Below are 24332 nucleotides of genomic sequence, written 5' to 3'. Positions count from 1 at the left end.
TAAAGGTGTTAATGTAAAAATAAAATGTAAAACATAAACAAAAACATGTCAAACTCACTAATTTTTGGGGAATAGTGGTCTCACTTTTTCATCATAGAAATTGCTTTTGTGTTTTGAAGTTCCGATAAACTCTCACGTATGTACTCTATGGAATACTCAAAACCAAAGCGAGAGTGGTATCACCTACTCCTCTCCTAAGACTTCGCAATATTAATTGGGCACATTTCTTGTATGAATACAGATTAGTTTTGGAACACTCCTATACTCCCAAAGGAGTATTCCTTACATTATTTATGGAGTACTCGCGTTTTTTGATGGGATATTCACGTCCGTACGCCGCGGTTTCTCAATGCAAACGTTGATTGATGGCTTTTTATTTGATAGTCGCGGGGCAAGCTCGTACACATACAAAATTCAGTCAATCTCGTTGTAAATCGCAGGAGGTCTTAATCGAAAACGCACGTACGTACATAGACCGTAACGTAGAAATCAAAACAATTTTTATTATTATACTGTTTTCACACAGACGGCTTATTGAATAATAAAGGTAGTTTTCTACATTAAGACGCTTATTGAGCTCAATCTTCCCTACAAAATTCGAATATATAATTATTTCATTAGTAGCTAATCGAATGCCTAATGAAGTCAAAAGCACAATGCAACTCTGTTGGCAGCGTTCCGCTTCTTAGTTTTTGGTGTGTTCAGTGTTTAAAAATGTCATTTGTCAAAGTAAATGTCATTGTCTGCATGGCGGAACGATACAAGGTGGCCGCATCGAACAGCTGATTATAACCTTTTTTAATACGATTTTGTACGATTTTGACATTTGTCCATCGAATTTACAAGTACATGGAATTTTTTTTATGTTTGTAGGTATGTCACCATGCTGCCACCTTGTATCGTTCCGCCATGATTGTCTGTCATAGAGCATTGTCATTTTATTCGCTTGACATTTCATCCTTCATACTAATCGAGCAGTTACTTCTGTGTGAAAGCAAAAAATTTACGATTTCATTAGAAGGTGAAATGAGATCATTAAGTTTCTGTGTGAAAACAAATTGCTCAAATGTGTGTACGTACGGCATACGTATACATACGTTAAACACGTCGGTGGGTAACTACAGCTTTACTCCATTAGTGGCCAAAATGGTAATATTGGGCTGGGTTACTTCCCAGGATCCTATTCTTTTATTATGGAATTTCCGGAGGAATAGTTTAAATGTTTATTATTTGACGCACAGAGCGTAATACTATGCATTTTTCAAAGACACCAGAGACCCTATTCAGTAACTACGAGTTTTGAAATGTACATTTTTCTTTCATACAAATTATATGAAGAAAAAGTGTAAATTTTGAAACTCACAGTTACTGAATAGAGCCCCAGATTGCAATGATTTTAAAAGAGTAGTACAAGTAAAGTATTCGAAAGTTTTGGATGATTGCCCCGGTCGTTAGGGAATAATACTAATACTAACATGTCCGAAGTTTCCTTCGGGTTTATAGCCGAGCCTCTACTCCCGTTTGTAGCTTGCTCTTTTATGGTGACATCCCCAAAACCTTCTTCATACCAAATTACTAATCATGTTGTATAACTTTGTATCTCCAGAAACACAGACTTTGTACATTTTAGTAGTTTACGAGGTCTTCTATTCGTCGTGTTTGCTAACATTTTATACTAAAAACATGGGGACAACTTAAATGGTGTACAGTGGAACGATTTTCTGTTATTCCTTGTCAAATTTTCTTTCGAGACAAACCGGTGTCAGCGTTGTGCCACCATCAGTGTCGATTTGCGAACGGAAAGGGATACCGTTCCAATATACATCATTTATCCACCCTGTCGGAAAATCAAAAATACAAAATAAGCCAACTTGAAACTTATACTTTTTTCAGTATATATATTTTTTTATTTAAAATAATAAATACTCGAAAAAGGTTGCCAAAAGCCTGCTTCCCAAAGTCGAAAAAAATTGCGCAGCGTTCGATTCACAGAACAGGGTCAAACACCGATTTAAAGTAGTTCGCTGCGACATTAACGATTGATTATTCAGAACAAGTCGAACGGCTTGAAAATGGAAAATATATAAAAGAAAATTCTCGAAATAAGATTTAAATAACGGCGTGGCGCCTTTTAAAAAGCAAATCTATATATATAAAAAGAAGTGTACATATTTGATTGTCACTCCATATCTCGAGAACGGATAGAAAGATTGTCATGAAATTTTTAGGAAAGATAAAGGAAGGAGAGATGATGGTTAGTTGATTTTAAAATCCCAAATCGGTTTAGCCATTCTTGAGTTATGATTTTTTTTTAGAAAAATACTATATAAAAGAAAGTCGTGTAAGTTACACTACGCATAACTCAAGAACGGATGAACCAATTTGGCTGAAAATTGGTGGAGAGGTAGCTTGTAACTAAGGAACGGACATACAATACTTTTTATCCCATTCTGGCTAGGGTCTTGAGATCAAAACGTGGACCTGGGTAATCCTGGGATGTGTTTGTACAATATGGGTATCAAATGGAATCTGTTTATGAGTACTTTGATACTGAGTATTTTGCGTACCCCTGGGTGACTCGGGTCTCGAGATATAGGCCAAAACGTGGACCCGGGCACCCCTAGAATGTGTTTATACAGTATGGATATCAAATGAAAGCTGTTGCTGAGTGCTTTACTACAGGGTAGTTTTCATACCTATTGGTGACTAGGGTCTCGATATATAGGACAAAACGTGGACCAGGGCACCCCTAGAATGTTTTCATACAATTGGATATCAAATGAAAGCTGTTGATGAGTGCTTTAGTACAGGGTAGCTTTCCTACCTATTGGTGACTAAGGTATCGAGATATAAGGCCAAAACGTGGACCCGGACACCCCTAGAATGTGTTTATATAATATGGATATCAAATGAAAGCTGTTGATGAGTGCTTTAGTACAGTGTAGTTTTCATACCTATTGGTGACTAGGGTCTCGAGATATAGGCCAAAACGTGGACCCGGGCACCCCTAAAATGTGTTTATATAAAATGGATATCAAATGAAAGCTGTTGATGAGTGCTTTAGTACAGGGTAATTTTCATATCCCTGGGTGACTAGGGTCTCGAGATAAAGGCCAAAATGTGGATCAGGGTAATACTAGGATGTGTTTTTACATTACGGGTATAAAATTGAAGCTGTTGATGTGTTCTTTAGTGCAGAGTAATTTTTATATCTGTGTGTGACTAGGGTCTCGAGATATAGGCCAAAACGTGGACCCAGATACCCCTAGAAGGTGTGTGTAATATGGATAGCAAATGAAAGCTGTTGATGTGTGCTTTAGTACAGAGTAATTTTTATATCGCTGAGTGACAACGGTCTTGAGATATAGGCCAAAACGTCGACCCGGATACCTGTACAATATGTGTGTATTATGGATATCAAATGAAAGCTATTGCTGAGAACTTTAAAGTAGTTTCCGTTGTAATATTCGATTTAGTAGCATCAACCTTGCAAAACTGATAAATAAGCATGCGAAGCCGAAATAGAGACATGAATTAATAATACCCACATACATATATATGTACCTATGTACGTCCTATTCGATTTGCCTGAAATTTGGTGTATTAATTTGCCTGTATTAGTATTTACGATATTTTTTTCCGGGAACTAGACCAGAGACGGACTGGGACTGGGATTAGGACCACCCTCTGGGACTGGCAATAAGAGATGAAGGAGAATGAGAAGAACTTGAGCGAAGAGAAAAGAGGGTAGGAGAGGGAGACTGAGTAGAGTGAGACGAAATAGAGATAGATGAATCGAAAAGACGGACCGAGGAGTGAATGAAAGATTAAGAAAAATATAAGAGGGGGGAGGCAGAGTTAGACGGAAAGAGCTTATTAAGATATATGCAGATAGATCAAATTTAGAGCAGAACAACGTCTGCCTGGTCTGCTAGTTAATTATACATATATAACGTAACACAACGGGGTGCTGCTGTACATGGTTCTGGCCTCTATGGTATTACCATTGTAAAAGCAGCTGTCATCAATATAAAGAAGCACCAAAGAGGATAGATATAATAAGAGCCGTCGCTCGTTATTTTTTAGGCATTTACTCGATGTAAACTGTGAGGTAGTCGCTACTTTAATTTTATGAGGGACATTTTTGAATTGTCTCCCATTTATCCATGCGGTGTTGACACTTTATGCAAACGTGATTTTTCGAAAGACAATTAAATAATTAATTAAATACAGTCGGAAAAATAAACACAAATACACCATGAAAATGTATAGAAGACATTTATAAACATCTCGCCAAAAAAAAAGTAGCGACTACCTCACAGTTTACATCAAGTAAATGCCTAAAAAATAACGAGTGACGGCTCTTATTATATCTATCCTCTTTGGAAGCACTGCAATTGGACTAACAGTGCAAAATGACAAAAGCACACATTTTGAGGGATAACCTTGTGTTTTTGAAGGCCAAATTAAACTTCCTTAACCCTAACGCCATAGTCCATAACCATCTCCAATGTGATCGATTAATGGTGCGTTAACCTAAAAATCGTGAAAAAATCATAAAAATGAAAACGCAAAAAATTACAAACATGTTCCACAAAACATAATTATATTAGTCATAACATATCCAAAACAATGTATGAAATCTACAAAAAGTTATTAAATTCACCAACTCAAATATATTTAGTTTATGGATATGGCGAGAAACCAAAAATCAATTGATTGTTATGGTATGGTTATGGTATGGCACCATTAATCGATTACATTGATTTCCATAAGGTAGGTTCGATTAGCGGCCACCATGGTGTGATGGTAGCATGCTTCGCCTACCATACCGTATGCCCTGGGATCGCACCCCGGCAAAGCAACAACAAAAATTTTAGAAATAAGCTTTTTAAATTAGAAGAAAATTTTTCTAAGCGGGGTCGCCCCTCGGCAGTGTTTGGCAAGCACTCCGGGTGTATTTCTGCCATGACAAGCTCTCAGTGAAAACTCATCTGCCTTGCAGATCCCGTTCGGAATCGGCATAAAACTTGTAGGTCCCATCCGACCAATTTGTAGGGAAAATCAAGAGGAGCACGACGCAAATTGGAAGAGAAGCTCGGCCTTAGATCACTTCGGAGGTTATCGCGCCTTACATTTATTTTATTTATTTTAGGTTCGATCAGCTGTTTTATCTGGTTATGGTTTTATGGTTATAAGCCATCATTAATTGACCATTAAATTCTAAAGTAAAAACAAAATTAAAAATAAACAAATGATATCGATAAATAATGATCCCCTTACTAATCGTTGATCACTATAGTGTTTTTAAAAGGACCGTAAACTAGTGGTGGGTAATGAGACTATTTTTTGAGTGTTAACACCCCTACAAGACGGAGGTAACCAGTTCACCCACACATTCAAAGCTTTTTTCGCTCTCCACTAACACATCGACGTTTCATGCTGTCATCGAAATGACAGTTCATTAATTATTCCGGAAAAATTGAAACGCAAAAAAAATATAAATTGTTTACAACGAAAAATATCTTGTGCTTTTAGTTGTGACGGAAATTAAAAATTTTGTTGCAGAGAACACCTTTTTGCGTTGGCGACCTTCGCCCAAAATAACATTAAGTTAATTTGAGTTGTGACATGTGACGGAAATTAAGAATATTGCTGCAGAGACCATCTTTTTGCGTTGGCGGCCTTCGCCCAAAATAATATTAAGGGTAAAGTTTTACAAGACGGTACACCACCTAATTTAAAAATATCAAATAATAATAAAAACGGAGCTCGAAGCGCGCCTTTTGATTCCACGTTTGATAATTTTTGATAAAAATTGGGTGGTGCACCGTCTTTTAAATCGTTACAATATTAAGTTGTATAGAATCGACGGGATGGCCTACAAGGTTTTATGTCAACTAAATCGCTCCCGATATGGTCGGGCTAGTACCTTAATGGTTTCCGGAACGTACCCGATCTGCATCCGGCAAAAGACCACCAAAGTCCATAACGGGGAGTGTCCTTATCGCTACAACAACAACAACATTATTTACTTTCTGATTTTCATTCATACGTATGTGCATTTTTAAATAATAAAAAAAATGTTATATTATTCTAATAGATAGTATCTCCGCCGGGTTGCGATTCAGCTCAGAATATGCCAAAATCAAAGGAAATCTACAAAAACAAGGTACTTTACAAGCAACATGCTTTGGAATACGGTACCAAACTGGTTGGATGTTTTTCCTTAAAAAAGGCTGGAACTACGCATCTTGGTTTGCCAGTATTTGCTTCGGTAATTTATATTGATTTGTAGTGATTAAAAATTGCAATAGTAGATAATGTAATGTGAATTAAAATTGAATAGGTAGCCGGAGCAAAAAAGGCAACTGATCGGCCTGCAACTGTTATTTATGTGGTGCCACCGGGAGCTGCTGCTGCTATCCTAGAAGCATTAGAAGCAGAAATGTCTTTGATTTTTTGCATCACCAAAGTTGTGCCATAACATGATAGGGTTCGCGTTAAGCACGCTCTCTTAAGGCAAAAAAAATCGCGTCTAGTCAGACCCGATTGTCCAGGAATCATCGCACCAGAAAGGGTAAGTAAATTGGCTACCATATTAAATATATTAGCAACATGTATGAATTTTTTTAGTGATAATTTGTCATGCTTTTGTTGATAATCAACTGAAGAATGCAAATACGACAGAGTTCGAAGTTCATGTGAAAACCAATTAATTTTTTTAATTAGCGTTTGGAGAGAAAAATACATATGTATGTATGCATAGAACTGCTAAGAAGGGGAGCAAAATGAATTATTATCAGTAGATTTGCAAGATTTTTGTCATTTCCCCTGCATCGCAGTTGTCATTACATTGCGTTAAGAGAGGATATCAACACCTTACTACCCACAGCCAGTTAAAATTATTGTAAATTTTGCTCTTTTCATCACTGTTTCAAAACGTGGAAATTTATATATCGAGCATTCCATGGAGAATGGTGCATTTTAGCAGACTTTCGCATTGCCGGCATTATTAATATTCAATCCCTAGAAGGTTTAATGTTGTCATATCAATAGTTCCCGAGATGGTGGGGCTAGTACCACAATGGTGCTTGTTACCGGAACGTAGATAGATAGATCATTTATTGAGGATTGCACAGTGACTTGCACATCTCCTTCACAGCACCTCATCCTAGCCGACTTCCTTGATGAACCCCAGCAGTGTTCTTTGCTTGAGAGATTAAATGTGGGAATGCTCTGGCCATGGTGAGCCCATAAACTTAGCCCTACGTCTTGAAATTGCGCCGCAATCTAGAAGGATATGGTCCACCGTCTGCTGATCCATCACAAAATCGGTATGTGTTGTTCGATACTATACCCAGCTTTTGCATGTGACTGTTCAGTCTACAGTGTCTTGTAAGAATAGCCGTTGGGGTTCTTAGGTTATCTTTTTGAGGGGCCTATTAATGCCCTATATCGAGTTGTCCTGTAACCCCCTAACAGTAACTTAGATTGACTCAGGCCTGGCATATTGCGCCAGTGTTCTTCCCTATTTCCCTTTCTTCTACTAATAGATGCCCCTGTGGGCCAACTGGCAGGAACGGCTCGGGATCGATGGGTCATGCAGTTGCTGCCTCTCTTACCGTGTTGTCCGCCTGTTGTTGTTGTAGTAGCAGTGCTTCGCCCCATCCAATAGGTGCGACCGATCACAAATTGTCATCAATGTCCTCTAACGGGAGTCCAAAGAAACTCTGTTTCAACAGGGGTGGGCCATAATGAGAGGAGTGTTAGAGGCGTTGGTTGCACAATACAGTTAAAGAGATGGTTGGTGACATGTGGGGACACATTACAAGCAGGACAATGACGTGTTTCCAATCCCCCTTGCTCCAACTTTTATTTGGCCTTATTTTCGTTAATTTTCTTGAGCCTAGTAATACATTGCACCCGCCTATACCTATACAGCCGTACCAAGAGACGGAGCAGCCCATTACATATTGGCACAACCGGAGCACTGCTGGACATCCATCCTATATGAAAGCTATGCATTCAAAAGTGTTTGTACCAGTGGCTGGTGCACACCGAACTGGACCAATGTATGCTATATTGAGGCCTGCACAAATACCAAGCTATGTTTATGTAAATAATGTTACTGCTAATGTCAATTTGCACGGTTGAGCACATACAGTACCTACGTTTATACAAGGTGGAACACCACACTACCTACATGGCGATGTAGCCACCGATCAGGTTGTTGTAAGAGATTAATTAAAATATGTTATTCATAAACACTGATTCTTATATTTTTATTATCATTAAACTGTAGACTAGACTCATGACGGGTATTCTTACTGGACACTGCCTTCTGGCGTCACATGCCTTTAAATTAGGCTTGGTCAGTGATAGCAGATGTAGGAAGTGCGAGTTGGAGGAGGAAACGATCGATTTCATTCTGTGCTCGTGCCCTGCGCTTGCCGGGCTAAGACTCCAGCTGACAGATGTCAGATCTAGAAGCAGCAAGTGGCTTAAGTTCTAGGAAGCCGCTAACCCGCTGGAGCCATGAGAAACGTGGGTGCACTTTGGGTGTCCCAAGACAAGTTCCGTACCTGCTCCGAATAATTTGATAGATAGATAGATTAGATAGGGATCTGTTCTAGGTCCAACTCTTTGGAATGCGGTGTATGGCGGGGTGCTACAAATCAACCTTCCCGGAGGCATGGAAATTGTCGGCTATGCAGATGATATTGTCGTAGTAGCAGTGGCCAAGAAACTTGATCTGCTCCAAGCATTATGTAATGACGCCATGGGAAGAATAACGGAATGGTTGACGAACACGGGGCTGGAGATGGCTAGCAATAAGACAGAAGTGGTTCTGATGAGCTCAAAGCGGACTGTGGATGAGTTGGTCCTAACCATAGGAGATTTTCAAATAAATTCAAAGCCCTCCTTGAAATATCTAGGAGTAATCATTGACTCAAAACTAACTTTTAGGGAGCACTTCAGGGCGGTGGGGGACAAAGTTTCTAGAGTTAGTGGAACCCTAACGCGAATAATGCTCAACATCGGCGGCCCAAGCGAAGCTACCCGTCAGCGATTATCCAACGTAACCAGCTCTATAATATTATATGCAGCACCAGTATGGCACAGATCTAAAATGGTCCACCAAAAAGATATACTAGCAGCCTACCGCATTACTGCTATACGAATAGCATGTGCTGTTCCGACGACGCGATCCATGTTTTATCCAGGAAAATCCCAGAATATCTACTCTCAGGTGAAATGGCCGATCTGTATGGCATTGGATTCAGCCGACCATCTGAAGATGCTAAGAAAAGCGCAAGGTCACGAACAATAGTTAGGTGGCAAGAACGGCGGGAAGATTCGAGAAGAGTGCTGAACCTTCATGCTAGTCCGGAATATAGTGGAATGGTACGAGCGAAAACACGGCAAACTAAATTACCATCTCACACAGATATTGAGCGGGCACGGTGGCTTGAAGGAATATCTACATAAGCGTGGGATAGAGGAGGATCCTTTCTGTCCAAGCTGTCCGTCCGAATTGGAAAGCGCAGAACATGTAATATTTCACTGCCCTCGTTTTCACGGCGAAAGACTGTCTGTAAACAGAGTTTTTGGAGAGGAACCTTCCATTAGGAATTTAGTTCCACGAATTTTCGGACAAATAGATTGTTGGATTGCTGTTACCAAGATGGCCTTTATAGTAATTACGAAATTGATGATGCATGCCGAAAGGGAGCGTAGAGAAATGCGCATACGAAGTAGTGGCGACTAAATCGCCTTTGAAGTTACTTTACCAGGTCCTGATTCTAGTTATCTGAAATTTCTCTTGTGCCTTTGGAAAAGAGCTATGTGTGGAGCCCTATTTATGGAACACTTTTCGGCTTATATTAAAAACTTTTAATCTATTCTTACTGATATGAGTTTCTTTTTCATTCTAGGTAATTTGATTTTGACGATGTGAGGATAGAAATATCCCAAATATTCCAGCTGTGGCTGTAAGAACATACATTTGCTCAAATTAGAAGAAAACTGCACGGTTGAGCACATCCAGTATCTACGTTTATACAAGGAGGAACACCACACTACTTTCACGGGGATGTAGCCACCGATCACGTTGTTGTAAGAGCTTATTTTAAATATGTTATTCATAAACACTGATTCTAATATTTTGTTTTGGTTTTTACTTTAGAGTCAACCTGTTATATAAGCGATGTCAGCTATGCCTGTAACTTAAGCGCCTTCAGATGTAATAGTTACCGCGGATGCGGTCACAGGAGTAGTTCACTACGTGGGGATTACACTAATCAAGGACTTTCAATATCGGAAGGTTTTCCAGCACTATAACACACCAACAATATGTGCAATCACCCGAATAAATTGTACAACAAACGTTAACACCACATCATCAGCCAGCAACAACAACAACAAACGCAACAAGTTGAAACTTCTAAACAATTAATGACTAGTGAACCACCAACATATCCGCAATATGCGCAAACATCAACACCAACATGTGTCGCCTACTTTGCAACACGGTGAAGATGGCCAGGGCCATTCTGATTCTAATACTGATAAAGGCGAACCATTGGCAAATTTAAAAACTCAAACAGACCACGAAAAATGTTGATGATGGTATTAATTCTAGTACGGATAGTAAAGAATTTAAACCTAGGAAAAAAGCTAAACTTGATAAAAACTTAACCGAAGATGACAATGTTTCTAATTCTAATACTAAGGAAGATGAACCTTTGATAAATATGAAGCTTAAAACAGAGTTATCAAAAAATGACGATGATGATAATGATGTTGATGCAAAGTCCAATGTTGAAAATGATGAAAATTATGAAACAGAATCTGAAAATAGTATGAGTGTGGATTATAACCTGAAGCAAAACTGTCATATCCTGTACGGCCAGAATTAGATGTTAAGAAAAGAGCCTACATAAAGAGGCTCAGTATATTTATGGAAAATTTATCATGAGACAATGCCCAATGTATGTATTTCAATTAAATTCAGCACATTGTTGGAAAAAGCATCTAAACTTTATGCATCGTGTAGAGAAACCAGAACATTTACAATTTAAATATAACGAACGTGGTGCAAAATGTAAATTTTGTGTTATTCAAGCAGCTACACCAAGCTTCAACAAATTATTGGACCATGAGATTTCTCATATGCCTAATAGTCATTATTTAAAATGTAAATTATGCGATTGGAAGACGAAAATACATTCAAGTATGAATTTTTATTTACGTGTACAACACGCTGAAACAATTGATGTAACAACGAAAAGTTTAGAATTGAATGTTTGTCCATATTGTAATCACAATGGTATTTACGCAAACACTTAATACATCTTTTCTATGTTTAGAATGTGGTGAATAATTTAGAACAAATACAAGTTTACGTGTACACCACAAGATTTGAACGGAAATATCTTGAGGGTATGGTTACACCTATGTGGCATCTACAAGATATTTATAATTACTAGTATGGAATGAATCCGGATATGGAAGAAAACGGAGGTGACGAATCACCATGTTTCTTTGGATTCTGGTGATACTCCTGACATGCTTCCTAATTTCCCTACGTCTGATGTTACTATACCTACCAAACTAATATGACTGCAAACTGATGAGCAACACTACCAGCGCAGGAAAAATAAGAACTTCAAAACAAGGTTTCGGAAAGGGCACGACTATGAATAGACGTTAATGTATTTATATAGTTTATAAATATAAAAATTCACATATGTAAAGTTCGCTAGAGTAATAAGGCAATAATATAAATTCTAAAAAAACATTGTATATATGAATAATTTATAATTAAATATTATCTGAACATAAAGGACGCGTTTCATTCATAGAAAAAGCGATTTGACAGAAGGTAACCGATACGGGTAACCGATAGACCAGTTACCCGTATTGTTGTTGTTGCATATGTTTTGGTTAGCGATAACGAAAACATAACTGATGAAGTAACTTAAAAATGTAAATAACATCGAGCGAGAAGGAATGTCGAAAACACAATAGGTAAGAGCGAGAAAGAGAGTCGCACGTACACTATTTTGAGAGAGCACATGCGTTACCTTTTTCACGACAGCAATGTAAAAGTCATTAAGACGATAATTGGTGAACAAGTTATTGATGACGATTAAGTAATCGATTAGGGAACGGGTACCTGTCTTGTAGGGACAGTAGCACAGGCACACTTTGCAGTATTAAGACATTAGGGGGACTCATGTAACCGTATAAATGCCTTATAAAGTGTGTAAACGTATAAATTTATCTAGTGCGTAAACGAGCTGTCAAATTTTGTATGAAAAATCCCTATTGTGTTGACACAATTGTGTTATAACTGATTATCGAAAGTCGATATGAGTGTTGGCACAATATCAGAGCACAGTACTGTGTTACTTACCTGTAACGCCACGTTTGACGCCATTTAGAAAAGTAAATCGTGGCAACATATACCTTCTTTCATACTCCCATGTTAAGGGAATCTACGTTATATAACCACAACTTTTGTTTAAATAGAACATTTTCAACTTAGAGTATACATTTTGTGCCCACATCTTTTAAACGTAATACACAGGCCAGAGTATGTGTACAATCAGCACACAAGCAAAACACAAGCACAATGGACTATGTATGTATGAATGTGCACTTACGATCCGAGTGTCATTCTCTGCGCTATAGAAACAGTCAGCTTTGTGCCATCGAGTGTGCCACTGTGTTATAAATTAATCGATAAGTGTGCGTGTGCGTGCCGCACATTACTGAGTGTTAATACAATAACACATCACAGCGCTGTTTTACTCAGCCTTACCGTAAACAGTTTTTTTTTATCTCGATCGGGCGATTCCTAAATATATTGCAACTCATTCCAAAACTTCCATAAATTCAACAACGACAACGTTCCGAACTCAATACATTCACAACTGAGTATCCAAATAAGTAATCTAACATCTTAAAATTCTAAATTCTAAAAAAGCTATACGCCCAGGCGCAATAGCAATGGCAGCATGTAACATAACAAGGCAACGCCTCTCAGAGCTAAATCCAGATGGAGCCAAATACTTTTTAGAAAACGTTTTGATTCAAATATATGAACACTTTGACGACAAGATTTTAGTGGATGTAACATTCAAATTAACAAATCCAACTTCCTTGTAAGTAAACTTCCATTTGAATTAACGCTATTTCAGCATGTATGTAACATACATTAACTACGCTTGTTATATATGTATGTAATCACAGAATTACGGCTCATCGCCTAATTCTATCAGCGGCAAGCCCTTATTTCCGTGAACTGTTCAAAAGTTACGACGGGATTTGTCCACTTATAGAAATCACCAATATCGATAGCGACACTTTCGAGCGCTTAATCACCTTTTGCTATACAGGCAAAACGCTCGTAACCATTGACAATGTGGATCGGATGTTAAAAGCGGCTTTAATACTTCAATTGAAAGGCGCTGTTGCAAATTGTGCTGATTTCGTCATAGAGAATATAACCGATTTTACATTGCAGCGAGCATATAGCCTGGAAAGGTAGACTCAGTGTGAGATACTAAATGAAAAAATTCTGGCTTACGAAACACGAAACTTTATGCATGTAAATTAACATGGGTAGTGCTTGTTAGCTCATTCAATTTATTGTTCTATGATCTCGCAGGTAACCCAAAGCAGTGAATTTTTAGATTTTGATGCCAAAAAGATACAAGCAATAATAGAAAGCAACAATTTGCAGGTACGGTCCGAAAAAGATGTTTTCAATGCAGTAAAACGTTGGTATGAACATAATGCCTATGCGCGTCAACATCAACTACCAAACGTGATTGCCTGTATACGATTAACGCAATTTGACATTGACTTTATTATGACTGATATTCACTCGTTGCCGGGTTGTGAAAAACTGGCACTAATGGCGGTAACGTGGCAAACCTGCCCATTGGCTCGTTCTAAGCTGACATTGAAGTATACAGAGAAACGTGATGGTCAGATTATGTTTCCTGACGAAGAATCACTTTTGGCGCTTAACCTAGAGGTAAATAATTCTGGGATATTACTCTTTACAAATTGTTTATTTATTTATTAGTCTACCATTTTAACAATTGATCAGACTAAATATATGATTCAAGGTTCGATTCGAGCTCAATATAATTAAGGATTACAGATAAATTACAGGAGTATACAAAGTGGGGTTTATATTATAAAATATTTACTATATTATTAAATCAGTTGTCGGCATGAACTGTGATGCCGTAACTTTCTAAGGTAGAATCAACATAGTCGATTTTAATCACCAGCATAAGAATAGCTTCCCGCTCAAGAACTTTTATCTGTTTATAATATAATCTTAGCTATTATTTGTGTATCGCCTGCAGGCACATTATCAACTTGTACGTTCCATTAGTGCACTAAATTTTTATTGCATTACACTTTCGTTAGCATGACACTATATTGTGTTTTTGAAGGCCAAATTAAACTTCCTTAACCATAACGCCATAGTCCGTAACCATCTCCAATATGATCGATTAATGGTGCGTTAACCTAAAAATCGTGAAAAAATCATAAAAATGAAAACGCAAAAAATTACATATTCCACAAAAAATAAGTATATTAGTCATAACATATCCAAAACAATGTATAAAATCTACAAAAAGTTATTAAATTCACCAACTCAAATATATTTAGGTTATGGATATGGCGAGGAACCAAAAATCAATTGATTGGTTATGGTATGGCACCATTAATCGATTACATTGATTTCCATAAGGTAGGTTCGATCAGCGGCCCCATGGTGTGATGGTAGCATGCTTCGCCTACCACACCGTATGCCCTGGGGTCGCACCCCGGCAAAGCAACATCAAAAATTTTAGAAATAAGCTTTTTAAATTAGAAGAAAATTTTTCTAAGCGGGGTCGCCCCTCGGCAGTGTTTGGCAAGCGCTCCGGGTGTATTTCTGGCATGAAAAGCTCTCAGTGAAAACTCATCTGCCTTGCAGATCCCGTTCGGAATCGGCATAAAACTTGTAGGTCCCGTCCGACCAATTTGTAGGGAAAATCAAGAGGAGCACGACGCAAATTGGAAGAGAAGCTCGGCCTTAGATCACTTCGGAGGTTATCGCGCCTTACATTTATTTTATTTATTTTAGGTTCGATCAGCTGTTTTATCTGGCTATGGTTTTATGGTTATAAGCCATCATTAATTGACCATTAAATTCTAATACTATGTTCAAACAGAAAAATAAATTGAGGAAATTTCGATTTGAATTGAGTGCTGTTCATACAACTCGATTCAGCTTACACAATAGTAATTTGATAGCTGGTTGGCTCATCTCTACAGCAAGAGCATACCTTTGTTCAGACTGTCAAAATGTGCGTGTTGGTATTAGGCGAATGAAATGGAATGAAAACATAAAACTTTGAAATTTTTGTGTGTTGTAAGAAAATGTGTTCAATGTTTTTGTTTCATTTTGAGTTTGCCATCTTCTTTTGACCATCCCTACTCCAGTGAAATGAAAGACATAAAATCAGCTGATGATATGAGCCAACCATATAGTTCAGCCATGCGTAAGTGACGTTTAAATATACTCAATAAACACACTTTACAATGTTGCATTTGTAGTTTGAAACAATTTATTACGCAATTTTTTTTAAATTGGCAATTTATTATTACAATTTGTTATATGACAAACTGCGTAATAAATTGCCCAAATAGTATAAATTGCCAATTTGGTGTGTGTTTGAACCTAGTATAAAGTAAAAACAAAATTAAAAATAAACAAATGATATCGATAAATAATGATCCCCTTACTAATCGTTGATCACTATAGTGTTTTTAAAAGGACCGTAAACTAGTGGTGGGTAATGAGACTATTTTTTGAGTGTTAACACAGTAGCACAGGCACACTTTGCAGTATTAAGACATTAGGGGGACTCATGTAACCGTATAAATGCCTTATAAAGTGTGTAAACGTATAAATTTATCTAGTGCGTAAACGAGCTGTCAAATTTTGTATGAAAAATCCCTATTGTGTTGACACAATTGTGTTATAACTGATTATCGAAAGTCGATATGAGTGTTGGCACAATATCAGAGCACAGTACTGTGTTACTTACCTGTAACGCCACGTTTGACGCCATTTAGAAAAGTAAATCGTGGCAAATACTCCCATGTTAAGGGAATCTACGTTATATAACCACAACTTTTGTTTAAATAGAACATTTTCAACTTAGAGTATACATTTTGTGCCCACATCTTTTAAACGTAATACACAGGCCAGAGTATGTGTTCAATCAGCACACAAGCAAAACACAAGCACAATGGACTATGTATGTATGAATGTGCACTTACGATCCGAGTGTCATTCTCTGCGCTATAGAAACAGTCAGCTTTGTGCCATCGAGTGTGCCACTGTGTTATAAATTAATCGATAAGTGTGCGTGTGCGTGCCGCACATTACTGAGTGTTAATACAATAACACATCACAGCGCTGTTTTACTCAGCCTTACCGTAAACAGTTTTTTTTTATCTCGATCGGGCGATTCCTAAATATATTGCAACTCATTCCAAAACTTCCATAAATTCAACAACGACAACGTTCCGAACTCAATACATTCACAACTGAGTATCCAAATAAGTAATCTAACATCTTAAAATTCTAAATTCTAAAAAAGCTATACGCCCAGGCGCAATAGCAATGGCAGCATGTAACATAACAAGGCAACGCCTCTCAGAGCTAAATCCAGATGGAGCCAAATACTTTTTAGAAAACGTTTTGATTCAAATATATGAACACTTTGACGACCAGATTTTAGTGGATGTAACATTCAAATTAACAAATCCAACTTCCTTGTAAGTAAACTTCCATTTGAATTAACGCTATTTCAGCATGTATGTAACATACATTAACTACGCTTGTTATATATGTATGTAATCACAGAATTACTGCTCATCGCCTAATTCTATCAGCGGCAAGCCCTTATTTCCGTGAACTGTTCAAAAGTGACGACGGGATTTGTCCACTTATAGAAATCACCAATATCGATAGCGACACTTTCGAGCGCTTAATCACCTTTTGCTATACAGGCAAAACGCTCGTAACCATTAACAATGTGGATCGGATGTTAAAAGCGGCTTTAATACTTCAATTGAAAGGCGCTGTTGCAAATTGTGCTGATTTCATCATAGAGAATATAAACGATTTTACATTGCAGCGAGCATATAGCCTGGAAAGGGAGACTCAGTGTGAGATATTAAATGAAAAAATTCTGGCTTACGAAACACGAAACTTTATGCATGTAAATTAACATAGGTAGTGCTTGTTAGCTCATTCAATTTATTGTTCTATGATCTTGCAGGTAACCCAAAGCAGTGAATTTTTAGATTTTGATGCCAAAAAGATACAAGCAATAATAGAAAGCAACAATTTGCAGGTACGGTGCGAGAAAGATGTTTTCAATGCAGTAAAACGTTGGTATGAACATAATGCCTATGCGCGTCAACATCAACTACCAAACGTGATTGCCTGTCTACGATTAACGCAATTTGATATTGACTTTATTATGACTGATATTCACTCGTTGCCGGGTTGTGAAAAATTGGCACTAATGGCGGTAACGTGGCAAACCTGCCCATTGGCTCGTTCTAAGCTGACATTGAAGTATACAGAGAAACGTGATGGTCAGATTACGTTTCCTGACGAAGAATCACTTTTGGCGCTTAACCTAGAGGTAAATAATTCTGGGATATGACTCTTTACAAATTGTTTATTTATTTATTAGTCTACCATTTTAACAATTAATCAGACTAAATATATGATTCAAGGTTCGATTCGAGCTCAATATAGTTAAGGATTACAGATAAATTACAGGAGTATACAAAGTGGGGTTTATATTATAAAATATGTACTATATTATTAAATCAGTTGTCGGCATGAACTGTGATGCCGTAACTTTCTAAGGTAGAATCAACATAGTCGATTTTAATCACCAGCATAAGAATAGCTTCCCGCTCAAGAACTTTTATCTGCTTATAATATAATCTTAGCTATTATTTGTGTATCGCCTGCAGGCACATTATCAACTTGTACGTTCCATTTGTACTAAAACATTGTCAAAAAGTCTAGCTATCATTTGTATCATAGCTGGGGGTAGTGCACTAAATTTTTATTACATTACACTTTCGTTAGCATGGCACTATATCGCAAAAATATGCACGCTATTTTTTGTCACTACAGCCATTTTATTGCTTCACTACCACTCAGCTCATTGAAAAAAAATAATAATAATAATAATAATGGACCTTTCTATGTGCCACTTAAAGGGTCAACATTCTTTTTAAAGTAACAGTCAACATGGATAATATGAGTACGAATTGTCCCCATCTCAGTTATGTTATTACTCTGATTCACCATATTAAAGCTATTGTGATTTCAAAAATAGTTTTCGATCACGGATCGAAAGGCCTTGGGGAGTGTTATCGATGTTGTATCGATGATGAAGTGAGGCCGAAATTTTTTGTAAAACCACTCAACTGAGTGAAGGCTGGTGCATCAGTGCACTACCCCTAACTCTGATATGTATTAACGAGGCTTTGGTATTGCAACCTCAATAGGACGGTGTGATATTGCAGGAACTATAGAATAATAACTAAATGTGTTCAGGTAGGCGGTAACCCCCAAAAGCAATTCTATACACTGGGAAGACTGTTAAAATTTCAATATAATCCTGCTTAGTTTATCACATTTTATGCCAAAAATATTATCGCTGCAGTAGCTTAAAGCAGCTGCAATGCTCTTTGCTCTCCTAATACCGGTTAGAGTGAGGATATTGATAACAATTTGTGATCGGTCGCCCCTATTTGCTTTCTTAAGCAGTCTTTTGGAGAACAGAGGGGGGAAAAAATAATTCCACGATTGTCGGGCACTGAAAAGTGCTAGTCCCAAAGTTTTCTTCAAATCCATCCTTTTGGAGCGATATTTCCTTGTAGTGTGCTCGCCTACCGTACCAAGGTTCAAGTCCATAAAGAAGTAACATTAAATACTTGAGAAAAACATTTTTTCTAAACGAGGTTTCAACACGGCGATTGGATTTTCATCGTTTAAAAAGTCTGTGTCGGTATAAAACATGTAGTTCCGGTCGACTTGTAGGCAAAATTTAAAGTAGCATGCCACAAATAGGAAGAGAAACAAGGTCTAAATATGGTTGAGCAAAGTGGCGATCGATAAATTACCTGACGGCCATTTTGCTGCATTTAAAGCCCCCTTATATCTCAAGTGACGAATCTTGCAGCTTGATTGCTTTCCCCCGTTATATAGCATAAAGCTGACTTTAACCCCCTCCTCCCAATGCGATTAATATTGTTTTAATCCTGGATGTCTTGACCTGAGGCCCGTATTGTATTTTACGATCCGTTTTCGAAATCCATTTTCTTAAATCATAATAGCTTCGAATTGGTGAATCGGATGAGTTGCATACGTACTCATTAGATCCATAAGACCGAACAAACGAATATTTTTGTTGTTGTGTTAATAGTGCTTCGCCCCATTCAATGACCCCGACCACTCACAAATTGTCATCAAAGTCCTCTAACAGGAGTCCAAGGAAACTAGCAATTTCAACAGGGGTAGACTATAGGGTTAGAAGCGTAGGTTCCACATTACAATTGTAAATATGGTGTCATGTGGTGACACCGCATGCAGAACATTATGTATGTCGGGGTTGATTCTGGATAAAAGTTTCACCTGTTACAGCATCCAACACAAAGTCGGGTGTTTCACTTTTTTTGAGAAAGCTTTTTATAAACTTACATTACGTTTACTTTGTTTGTTGGGATACGATATGACTCCTTCTCTGAACATTGAAAATTACAAGTATATACTTGATTGCATTAATTTTAAAATAAACAAAAATTTGCAGACTCAGACCATTTATCAATATAACAAAACTGAGGACTTATGGCAGAAGTGGGTTGATATTAAAATAAATTTTGACTGTTTTGGAGTAATTTTTATGGGTGAAAATTTAATTTTTGTGGGCGGTGAACGTGACGACGATCGCATTAATGAAGTGCGCAGCTGGAATTTCAAAACAAAAACATTTAAACAGTTGCCAGCAATGAATCAGTCACGATCCAGTCCTTGTGTTGCAATATTAAATGAAAAAATCTATGCAATCGGTGGACTTTCAGAAAACGATGTTATTTTAAGATCAGTGGAAATGTAAGTACGTTTTTGACAAGAAAATTTTAACATAAAACGAATCACAGCTAAATTGGTTTGGAGGAAGATCGCTGTCACAGGCAAACGAGTTTTTGCTATATTTAACTATTCCACACATCATACTTTTCCAGGTCTTCCGTTTCTAATGGATGGAAGTCAGTAAGTAATATGATCACACCACGTTATGGTGCCTGCGCAGTTTCTTTCAATCACAAAATTTATGTAATGGGTGGATGTGATAAGGATAATTTAAAATCTGTTGAATGCTATGATCCCATAACGAACGACTGGACTCAATGTGCTGATATGAATGAAACACATTATATGGCTAGTGTAAGTGCAAAAACAAATTCAATAATAAATTTTGTATATACATGTACACTAGGGTGGAGTGATACCCTATGGATTTTTTTTTTTTTTTGTAAACGATACAAATGAAAAGTTGTCTTTATAAGAGTTAACCATAATCACCACATATTATTTTCGTAGGATGGCGTTTTGAGGTGCCCCCAGCCCTTACTACTTTTTTACTTTTACTTTAGTAAAATTACATATTATAACTAAAAACGACAAATTTTAAATGGTGTTTTACAGTTTTTTGTTTATAATAGTATGTTTCTAATCAAGTGTATAAGTAAGAGTTTTACAGGCACATAGTAGGCCATGAAAATCAGTAGGCTTTGAAATCAATGAGCACAATAACAAGCAAAAGTAAATTGACAAATGTAAACATTACCCCCGCTGTCTTTCAACGCTTTATTAACAGCGCATTTCGTGACTTGATTGAAAATAGGACGCTTATAGTCTACATGGACAACATTCTTATTGCCAGCCAGGATTTTGAAGAGCACAAAGATGCACTTAAGACTGTTTTGGAACGGTTGGCTATGCGAGGACTAAAACTCAATCTTGTTAAATCGAAATTTGGACATTGTGAAATAGACTAACTTGACCAAATGATTCGCATATTAAGAGTATACGCGATTTCCCAATACCCGTCAATCAGAAACAACTACAATCTTGTTTAGGACTTTTTTCATATTTTCGTCGTTTTTCCAGTCTTTTTCGCAAATAGCCAAGCCACTTCAAAACCTTCTTAAGAGAAACTCTTATTTCAATTTCGATGGGAATTGCCTCAATGGGTGCCTTTAATGAACTAAAATCTCGACTGTCCAACAGTCCAGTTCTTGCAATATACAACCGTGATAGAGAAACAGAATTGCACTGTGATGCTAGTAGAATTGAATTTGGTGCTGTCTTACTACATAGGAAAGACGACAAGAAATTTCATCCAGTTTCTTATTTCTCAAAGACTGCCTCAAGCGCTGAATCCAGGTACCATAGTTTCGAACTCGAAACTTTAGCGATTATTTACGCCTTAAGAAGATTCAGAACTTACTTGGAAGGTATTTTAAAATAATCACGGACTGCAACGCATTAGCCATGACTTTAGAAAGGAAGCAGCTGAACTCAAGAATTGCTAGGTGGGCGCTTGAACTAGAGAACTACAATTTTAAAATACAACAGAGGAAAGGAGCCTCAATGGGACATGTTGATGCTTTAAGTAGGGCAGAGATAGCATTAATTATAGATACTAACGACGTAGAATTTCAGTTTCAAATAGCACAGGAGAGGGATGAGACTATTGCTTCCTTGAGAAATCATCTCATCGAAAGCGCTGTTGAAGGGTTTGATCTAATAGATGGTTTGATATATAAGATTAAGCACGACAAAAAAAGGAGGTTGTATGTACCCTACGAAATGGAAACAAATGTCTTACGAGTGGTTCACGAAAAACTGGACATCAATCCGTTGATAAGACAGTTAGTAAGCTAGACATGTATTATTGGTTTCCAAAGCAAAAGCAAAGGTAGAAATGTTTGTTAGAAACTGTTTAAAATGCCTAATGTACGCAACTCAACCCAGGGCCAAAGAGAGAAATTTTCATGCAATACCAAAAGTTCCACTTCCGTTTGATACATTGCATATTGATCATTTTGGTTCATTACCATCTATAAACTCAAAGAGGAAGCACATATTAGTGGTAGTTGATGCCTTTACTAAATTTTTTAAGTTGTATCCAACAAATTCCACTAGCACTTGAGAAGTTACTGCCGCACTTGAAAAATATTTTAGCTACTACAGTCGCCTTAGAAGAATTATTAGTGATAGGAACAAGTTTTACATCTTTGGAATTTGCCGATTTGGTTTCCAAACGAAATTTATACCATGTTAAGGTTGCTGTCGCCTCTCCACAAGCCAACGGGCAAGTTGAACGCATAAATAGGATTATTAAAACAATGCTAGGGAAATTAACGGATCCAATAAACCATGCCGACTGGTGTAAAAAGCTGCTGGAGGTTGAATACGCTATAAATAATTCGGTTCATAGAACCTGCCGTGACACACCCAGTCGGATGCTATTTGGGGTGGAGCAAAAAGGGACTTTAATTGATGAATTCACGGAATACTTTCAGGACAAACTATATTCCGATGCAAATCGGGACTTGGTCACTATACGGTAAAAGGCCTCCAAAGAAATTAAAAATAGGCAAGAATATGATGATTCAAAACGGCTCTCCGCGTCTGGTACAAAATGCAAGACGTATGAAGTAGGAGACTACGTAGTCATAGAAAAATGTTGATACGGCCGTAGGTGTCAATAAGAAATTTTTTGCCTCAGTATAAAGGACCTTACGTAGTGCACAAGGTATTAGGGAATGACCGCTATGTCATTCGTGACATTGAGAATTGTCAACTGACCCAGCTTCCATATGATGGGGTCATTGAAGCCCATCGCATTCGGAGATGGGTGAGTAAAGCCGATAACTTCGACATTGGTAGAGAGGATGCAGTGACTGATCCTTTAGCTTAATTGTCATTAATATACATAGGATCGAGGGCGATCCATGGTCAGGAATGGCCGAGTTGTAAACATTGTATAAGATTAGATTGTGAACGTATAATAAGGTTAGATTGTAAACGTAGTATAAGGTTAGTTAAGGGTAACCCTATAAGCACAGCATATTCTGTAAATATTGGCAACACCAGATACTAATATAGAAGAAGATGGCGGGACACTTCCGACTAGAGGAGAAAAGCGTCGACAACGTGGAAAACTAAAATCCAAATAAAACAAATAATAAAACATCCCTTTTTTTTGAGTTGAATAATTTGTACCTACCGTCTTTTGCAAAGTTTAGTTGCGCAGGGGCACCACTAAACATACGATGAGATGATAAAAATTTTCAACCTTATTTCTGGTCTAAAAAAGGCAACTTTCTGCAGGTCAGCCAAAAGCGATTTCGAAAAAAAATAAATTCACTTCACCCTAATGTACCCAGCTAATTTTATAGAATTGCTATATTCAATATATTTTAGGCCACTGTGCACAAAGGACAAATATTTGTATTTGGTGGGTCATTCTCTGCCACAGTAGAAAGTTATGATACACAGATTAACAAATGGACCAATGTAATAAAAACATACAAATTTGTATTGCAATTTTAAAGATCTTAACGCACATCAACCTCTTTTTACAGATTTGTTGTTTGAGCTATTCCACTTGGAGAATTGGTTCCATTTCTGTCGACAATCAACTGTGGGCTGTAGGTGGCTTTAATTCAAACTGTGTTTCAGTTTACACTGAACACAATAATAAATGGATCGCTAAGGGAAAAATACCTGAAGACGACGAATACTATTGTTTTACTGTACCAAAAGTTTTACTTAAAAGTTAATAATAAATGTGAAAATTAAACAAAATATATTTAAATACTCACATAAATTATTGAAGGTAGGACTGGGACTATCCGCATATTCGAATATCCGGATATCCGTTTATATAATTGCTATAACTAAAATCCGGACGGCATGGATATCCGATTAATATTCATTTCTGAAACTATACGGATATCCGGATTTATGAACATCCGGTTAATAACCGTATTTTTGGATATCCAGTGAAAGCAATAAATTGAAGTACCATATATGTTTATTTAGCATTAAGAACAATAAATTCGTGGCGCATTTAAATCAATTAACAGCGTTTTTTCACAATATAAACAAACGGCACTGTTCTTATTTTCACTTCTTTGTAAAA

At 37.3% G+C, this 24332-nt stretch overlaps 2 protein-coding genes and 1 long non-coding RNA gene across 4 annotated transcripts; all 3 read left to right on the top strand.

Moving 5' to 3' along the window:
* Nucleotides 1–5377: 5377 nt before the first annotated feature.
* LOC137251709 (uncharacterized) lies at nt 5378–11249 on the top strand. 2 transcript variants are annotated; one of them, XR_010953318.1, is made up of 6 exons: nt 5378–5708; nt 5859–6055; nt 6132–6277; nt 6350–6580; nt 9939–10119; nt 10190–11249. It is a non-coding gene; the product is annotated as an uncharacterized lncRNA (long non-coding RNA). The 2 variants fall into 2 exon arrangements; XR_010953317.1 differs by lacking the exon at nt 5859–6055 and having other exon boundaries at nt 5379–5708; nt 6104–6277.
* A 1505-nt stretch (nt 11250–12754) lies between these two features.
* On the top strand, nt 12755–14170 carry LOC137254113 (kelch-like protein 17). Its single transcript, XM_067791850.1, has 4 exons — nt 12755–13172; nt 13261–13618; nt 13679–14050; nt 14126–14170. Exons 2-4 carry the CDS (start codon nt 13613–13615, stop codon nt 14168–14170), a joined length of 423 nt encoding a protein of 140 aa, XP_067647951.1. The 5' UTR covers nt 12755–13172; nt 13261–13612.
* A 2296-nt stretch (nt 14171–16466) lies between these two features.
* LOC137234047 (kelch-like protein 5) lies at nt 16467–24144 on the top strand. Its single transcript, XM_067757714.1, has 7 exons — nt 16467–16863; nt 16952–17309; nt 17370–17741; nt 19929–20230; nt 20362–20563; nt 23612–23704; nt 23773–24144. Exons 1-7 carry the CDS (start codon nt 16709–16711, stop codon nt 23968–23970), a joined length of 1680 nt encoding a protein of 559 aa, XP_067613815.1. The 5' UTR covers nt 16467–16708; the 3' UTR covers nt 23971–24144.
* Nucleotides 24145–24332: the final 188 nt, after the last annotated feature.

This window comes from Eurosta solidaginis, chromosome 5, assembly GCF_040869045.1.
Source record: "Eurosta solidaginis isolate ZX-2024a chromosome 5, ASM4086904v1, whole genome shotgun sequence".
NCBI classification, from domain to species: domain Eukaryota; kingdom Metazoa; phylum Arthropoda; class Insecta; order Diptera; family Tephritidae; genus Eurosta; species Eurosta solidaginis.
The sequence above is the reverse complement of the archived record's forward strand: the minus strand, read 5'-3'. Positions and strand labels throughout refer to the sequence as shown.